This window comes from Apaloderma vittatum, unplaced genomic scaffold, assembly GCF_000703405.1.
Source record: "Apaloderma vittatum isolate BGI_N311 unplaced genomic scaffold, ASM70340v1 scaffold31359, whole genome shotgun sequence".
Taxonomy (NCBI): Eukaryota; Metazoa; Chordata; class Aves; order Trogoniformes; family Trogonidae; genus Apaloderma; species Apaloderma vittatum.
Window position 1 is genome coordinate 4129 of NW_009735143.1, and position 7372 is coordinate 11500.

At 37.0% G+C, this 7372-nt stretch overlaps 1 protein-coding gene across 1 annotated transcript in view; it reads left to right on the forward strand.

Moving 5' to 3' along the window:
• The window catches only part of LOC104279284 (ubiquitin carboxyl-terminal hydrolase CYLD-like), a 7405-nt gene extending 84 nt beyond the window's left edge, over positions 1-7321 (forward strand). Inside the window, 6 exon segments of the mRNA XM_009876501.1 lie at positions 1-451; positions 1457-1759; positions 2645-2750; positions 3919-4017; positions 5168-5284; positions 6915-7321. The exon segment at positions 1-451 is cut by the window's left edge and continues 32 nt beyond it. Coding sequence (XP_009874803.1) covers positions 1-451; positions 1457-1759; positions 2645-2750; positions 3919-4017; positions 5168-5284; positions 6915-7321 — 1483 coding nt within the window.
• Positions 7322-7372: the final 51 nt, after the last annotated feature.

The following is a 7372-nucleotide window of genomic DNA, read 5'->3' on the forward strand; positions in this document are numbered from 1 at the left end:
TATCTTTTACTTGCTTCTCCAAGAATGCAGTGTCATAGACAAGCAGACTCAAAAGCTCTTGAAAGTGCCCAAAGGTAGCATTGGGCAGTTCTTTCAAGATCGTTCTTCTGTGGGACACTCCAGAAATATTCCTTGTAAAGGCAAGAAACTGCAGATTGGATTAAAGATTCTGGAACAACCTCATGCAATCCTGTTTGTGGATGAGAAGGATGTTATAGAAATAAATGAAAAACTAGCTGAGTTGCTTTTGGCCATCACTAACTGTGAGGAAAGATATAGTCTGTTTAAGAGCAAAAGCAGATTAACCAAAGGCATCCAAATAGATATTGGCTCGCCTGTTAGAGTACAGCTGAGATCAGGAGAAGATAAATTTCCTGGAGTTGTCCGCTTCAGAGGGCCCTTAATGCAAGAACGGTCCCTAACAGGGATATACTTTGGAGTAGAGTTGCTGGTAAGTTTCTTACTAGGGGGAGCATCATATATATTTTATAAGATGAACTAAAAATCGTCTATTTAAAGAGGCAGTCATAATACGTTGGTTTGGGTTTTTTCTATAAGCATCGGTACCCCTAAGCATGCTGTACTCTTCAGTCTTGTCATAAGCAGTGTTATTAAACACACTGTATCACTTCAGCCTTGTGTTCTGCATGTTAAGTGAAGCTTGATGAGGTTCATGGGATGGCAAAAGACTCGAACATACTCTGACTCTTCCAGCCTAGAAAAATTATAATTATTTACATCCACATCTTGGCAAATATCAGATTCCATAGTTTTTCCCCGCACATGACAGGATACAGTCCATAAATGCAGGCTTGGATTTTAGGGGTGCTCGTTTTGTAGAGCCTTAAAAGATAGAAAATATTACTGTTGTGGCTCCTAGTGAGATATTTCTGCAAAATTAACGTCAACCATAAGCTTTTGAAGGACTAGATTCAGGAGATGCCACTCTTTGCCTTTGAAGTGTATTTTTCAAAGTCCTCTTTAAACTTTCCCAAATTCATTTCGGTTTCCGTTAAGAACCTTAAGGAATATCAGGCCCAAGCGCTTCTGAAAATGAGCTCTTTATTTGACATCTAAGAGGAAATTTTGAATGCTTAGTATTATGTCTAGTATGAAGTAGTCTTGTCTTGGCATGGCAAAAATTTGATGATGGAAGGAATATTTGTCCCAGAAGAAAACATGCTTCTCTGAATAAAATGGCTTCTGCCTGCAGCTACTCTTTAATGACATTTGACTGTTCATTCCCCCACGATAAGACGGTGTGTGTGTATTTGTCACAAATTCCAGCAATAGAATTCTCCCAGTGTAACAATAATTCATCAGGCACATTCACACTGCAGTTTCTCAAAACACTGCAGTATGTTACTGCTTTGGTAGTAGTCTGCTCTTGCACAAAATACACTTTTGTGTTTTATTTTTCTCTTTTTCCCTCCTCCTCTTCTTCTCTGACACTTAGGAAGAAGGTCGTGGTCAGGGCTTTACTGATGGACAGTACCAAGGCAAGCAACTTTTCAGATGTGATGAGGATTGTGGGGTTTTTGTTGCTTTGGACAAACTGGAGCTGGTGGAAGATGATGACAATGAACTGGAAAGTGACTATGCAGCTCCAGTTGACGCAATGCAGGTAGAACTTCCTCCTCTGGAGATCAACTCCAGGGTTTCTCTGAAGATAGGAGAGAGTATAGAGTATGGGACAGTTATATTCTGTGATGTCTTACCAGGAAACGAAAGTTTAGGATACGTTGTTGGAGTGGACATGGTAAGAAAATAATCTGACTTTAATAACTTTTGCATGTGTGTTAGCTAGTAAATTACATGCAACATAGAAGAAGAAACGTTATCCACAAGCTACTTCAGCGGAGGCTGACCTAAAATGGGAAATAAACACCTGTGTTCAAAGATGCCACTTGCTGGTAATTGGGTTTTTTTTGGCATCAGGTAAATAGTAAATCAGATTCTAAACAGTTCAGGAGAAATACTCTGATTACTCCGAGGAGCCTCCACTGAGTTACTTGCCATGTTGGATGTCAGTCTTGGACTAATAAGAGTTGAGTGTTTGTCTTGTGAGACTGGCTTTGTTCTGCCTGTTAAAAAGTAGGCTGGATGGCTTTGTTAGCTATTTTTAAAAGCTTTTTTTCACGGGAGTTTGATTTCTTTGACTTTTTCTGTCTTAAAAATAGTGAGTTTCAGTACAAAAGTTGATCTTTCAAGAAAATGCGAAGCTTGTCATTAAAAATAATTTCTAGCAACTTGAATTTTTTTTAAAAAAAAACAGCTTTCAAGTTTTTGGGAGTTAAAGGGTGTTTTGTTTTTGTAGATCAGGTGCTTCCATTTTCTTGATTGCAGTAGCTGTTGCCTAACAGTGCACTGGAATTGTTCTAACTTGTTTATAAATAATGGACTTTAGTAGAGGAATGCTTGTTAAAATAAGAAATACTTCTCAAAAGAACAGTTTTTAAGCCTGCTTTTGTCTTTAAAGACTGTAGTGTTTCATTTGTCTAAATGCAAAGCTTGTTACAGGAAAAAGGAGATGTTGTCAAAACTTTCTTTTTCCTACTCTTTATGTTCCTAAAGACTTACATGTGTATTCCATACTATGTAAATCTTCTCTTGGGATACATGTAACATGTTTTTCTATTTTTAGGATAATCCTATTGGAAACTGGGATGGAAGATATAATGGAGTACAGCTGTGCAGTTTTGCAAGTGTTGAAAGTACACTTCTTTTGCATATCAATGATGTTATTCCAGGTATGCTCTGCTTTCTTAACTAGAAGGCAGACTTTGATAACATCTCAACAATCTAGGTACAGTTGCATGATTAAAAGAATACTGCAAGATTAATATCCTAAATTCACTTGAATTAGTTTAACCTTCTGTGCTACACTTCTTTCTGGTTTCCTCCTCCTTTTGGTTACAGTCTCACTAGTAGGAAAAGTTACTGTTGAATTGTATAGTATTTACAATACTATACATTTGTATAATACTCTTGAGTATGTGAGTGTCCAAAGCAGGAATCGTTTTATTGGATGCTTATTGGAGTTTAAATATCTTGGATCGGAAAGCTGTTGTTTCTGTGCTTGAAATATGTTGATAGTAGTAGTTATGCATTTTGTGAGTAAATACTTGAAAATTTGTAGCAAGATTGTGGAAAAATTCAGTATCTGCACTAATTCACCGAATACTGTTAGCTTGTAAAAACTACAGTCCCCCAATTCCTTTTATGAAGAAAGAAAAAAAGTTTTATATGAAACTTCCGTGCTGTATCTGAAGACAGGTACTACTGCGTGTGCAGTCATGTACAGCCATTGTCCCTTCTCTTCAACCTACTTGTTGGGTTAGTTGAGATGCCTGAATTCTCTGTTGTCTGGAGAATTCATGTGGACTTCTCCATATTTGGGAGAAGAGCATTTGTTGTAGTTGTGCTGGTAGAAAACAAAGTTTAGAATTCCATGCATCTGGTTCCCATCATGGAAGCATGCACGTACATTGAAGACTTGTTGGTTTAGTTGAGATGCCTGAATTCTCCTCTGTTGTCTGGAGAATTCATGTGGACTTCTCCATATTTGGGAGAAGAGCATTTGTTGTAGTTGTGCTGGTAGAAAACAAAGTTTAGAATTCCATGCATCTGGTTCCCATCATGGAAGCATGCACGTACATTGAAGAGCATGATGTCAATCTATTGGACGTCTTCAAAAAATAATGGTAGGCTTCAGAGTAAAATAATTGCTGATGTGATAGAAGCAAATGTTATCTATGTAAAATGTTGGTTATGTATCAGACAAGGTTTTGCTCCACTTAGTTTTAAAACTTACGATGCCAGACCTTGGTTCAGCGACATTTCGGATTGAACTTTTCTGTGATGTAGTAAAAGCATAGAAAAGAGAACCTAATATTCTCTTCATATACTGTGTCTTAGAGACTGTGTCACAGGACAGGAGACCTCCCAAGCTTGCTTATGCCTCAAGAGGTGGTGGTGACAAAAGCTTATTCAATCACAGTAAGCCAAAATCTACAGGTATGTATGGGAATTGACTTTCTTTACATGTTTAAGATTACAAATTCCTGTTGCTTGGGGAAAAAAAGTGTTGCCTTGTGTTTTCAGTTATTTCAGTTATGTGTAAAGTTAAATTTCTCTGAAGTAGAGTATTAGTATGAATTTATTTAACCATAATGAAAATTGTAGACAGTTTGAGTTAAGACTGCTCAAAATAACTTCACTTTCTTGAGAAAGTTTGCATTTTAGCAGAAATTCAAGAGTGTATTACCTAGTTGTCCAGTATAACCAGTTCAGGACTGCATTTTTTGGAAGTGTGGTGTGCATTTGATTCTATTTTCAAATAAATATTGTTTGCTATTGTTTTCCTTCTGCAGGACTAGTAAATTTTTAGCCCAGGAGCAGATCGGCTTAATAGTGAATACGTTAATTTTGCTGTGATTCAAAACTCAAAATGAATTCCCAAAACATAAGTTTCTTCTGACTCTGATTTTTGACCAGCTCTGAAAATACTCTCAGATTGAAGGGAGATAGTTTGGTTTTTTTGTGGGTTTTTGTTTGTTTGTTTGTTTTGTTTGATTGGTTGGTTGGTTTGGTTTTGTTTTTTTAAAGGCAGAAATAAAAATTCAGCATCTCTTTGAGTTTACTAGTGGCTATTTCGGGTTGTAGAACACTAATGGCAGTATATTCTGTAAGTTTTCCTTCTACCTGGCATTGGATGTTGGCAGAGATGATCTTCACTGAAGTAACTGCGTTGTATGTTGGCACAAGCTACAACTGTGTGGAATTGGATCGGTAATTTATTTGCATACTCTGAATTTCTTTTGCCTTAAAAACAAAAAATACCTGCTGCACACTGTAGCTCAAATACTTTCTTAGATAACTTACTTATAGTAATGAAAAATTAGCACTTGAGGGTTATTTTCTGCCTTCTTTCCAGGTTGGTGACTTGAAATTTCAACTTGGAGGGTTAAGTAAGTTTGGGATAAAACTGCTGCCTTGTTGCAAGCTTAGAACTGTTTGAACTTTGATGGGAGAGTTTGCTGCTTTGTGGAAAGGCGGTGATGAATTCTTGAAAGTATAGTAACAAATTTATACTATGAAATAAGAGCGTAGCTAACCTTTTCTAAATAGCGATTAATCTCTTCAGTAAAACGGTGTTGTTTTCCAGGATCTACCTCTGAACCTGGAAGCAGAAGCAGATCTGAAGTCTTCTACACGTTAAATGGCTCATCAGTTGATTCTCAGCCTCAAACGAAAACAAAACCCCCATGGTATATTGATGAAGGTAAATAGAGACAATAACATCTCATGGAGGCATAAACTTTATTTAAAAAACAAAACTAGAGTGTGTTGTTCTTCAAATAAAACAAGTATGAGTTTAAATTTAAAACAGTTGGAATATGTTGTCTTAGTGGACGACATACTATGTCATAAAAAGTATTGTGGAACCCCCATGAAAATACACTCTTGTCTTAATTGACAGACCTATTGTTTTGTCCTGCATGTAGGAGATTTCATTCTTGGCAACGTATGTGCAGCTCTGTGGGAATGCCTATATCTTGCAGACAGAATAAAAGCTAAGGCTAAGGAAGATACGAAGATATATCTTGTAGCTAAGTGTATAGAGTGATTTTATTTTGCTTTTTTGTAGCTGATGTTACAGATCTAAGGGGACTGTAATAGTCTGCTAGCCAGCTAATCAGTCTTGAAGTAGTGAGGGAAAATAATCTAAGCATATTTTTTTCAGTATTTTAAAAAGTTATTTATTTAAAATCTGTTTGAATTCTTACAAGTATACGGGCACATACCCAAAGATTCAGTATATCTTGTTTTGCTTCCAGATCTAATATTTATTTAATTAATTTTTTCTTTTCCTGTAATCAGCTTTCCTAAAGTGTGGCTGGTTGGCTTGCTTAGTGACTGAAGGGGTAAATACTAAACTAATAACGTTCATTTACAATGGAAACCTATAGCAGTAGAGGCCCCTGAATTCCATGAACCATAAAAGAAAACACTTTGAAATTGTGCTTGGTTGCCAAACATGTATTTTTCCAACAGCTTGGAGCTCCATTTAAAAATTAGTTTATTATAATATTTAAAATAAAAAAGGTAAATATCCTATCTAGAAAGGACTATGGAAGTAAAAGATTAAATATATTTTTCATTTCTGGACATTCAGTTAATAAAACAACATGGAGAGAAGAGGTGATGAAGAGGCAGCTTTTGCTCTGTGAATAGCAATTGTGTATTAGAGATCATGTAGAAAGATGAGAGAAGATACAGAACACTTGTGCTATTGCATCTAGTTGCAATCTCATTTATCAAGCATTGCATTAGTCATGACTTAAATCTTTTATTCCTTAGAGACACTGATAGACTCCTTGGGTTAGAACCAAAGTTTATTGTGATAGAGCCAGGGAAACAAACACTTTTCCATTTACATTCTGCAAACAGTTACCTCTGTATAAGCTGTAAACCAAATCTTTAGTCACACTGACCAATGAGTTCTTCCTAGTTTTGCCCATTACAGTTACAATCCTTGGGGCTGTTAACCTGTATTCAAAGAAGTTGTCTAATGCAGGAGTGGAGGGAGAAAAAAAAAGTTTTCCATCTAAACCTTCTTGTAGTTTCTGGCTAACATCTCCTTTCTCTGTGCTGTTTATTTCTGTTGATTGTGATAGAAGTGATAGGACTGCAGCCATGTCTCCTCAGCCAGTTCTGTCTGTCCGGTGTGGCCAAGTGACAGACATCTTCCTGCATGTCCCCACCTGATAGTGCTTGTGATGCAGGACAGCCATCCAAGCAGATGTGGTTGCAGACAGACCTTGCTGGTTTGATAGCCAAGTCCGTCGTTTTGTAAGATGAGGGGAAGAAAACCCCGACACTGACTAATGTCTTGGTTTTGATTTTAACAGTTGCTGAAGACCCTGCGAAATCACTTACTGATTCATCACCTGGATTTGGGCATTCTTCACCACCACTACAACCACCTTTAACAAACTCTGTGTCGACAGAGAACAGATTTCACTCCCTCCCCTTTAGCTTGACAAAAGCATCAAGTACTAACGGTACCATTGGGCATAGTCCTCTCTCTTTGTCCGTTCAGTCAGTCATTGGTGATGTAAATACTACGGCTAACCAGGAGAGTCCATCAACAACAGGCCCAGTTGGGAACTCACATGGGCTTGAAGCAGGTTCCTTGGCTGAAGTTAAAGAAAATCCTCCTTTCTATGGAGTAATCCGCTGGATTGGCCAGCCCCCTGGAGTAAACGAAGTATTAGCTGGCCTGGAACTGGTAAATATAAATTGTAGCTTGTTTTAATATTAATATTTAATATTTAATATTTATTTTTAGATTTTTAATTTTTATTAA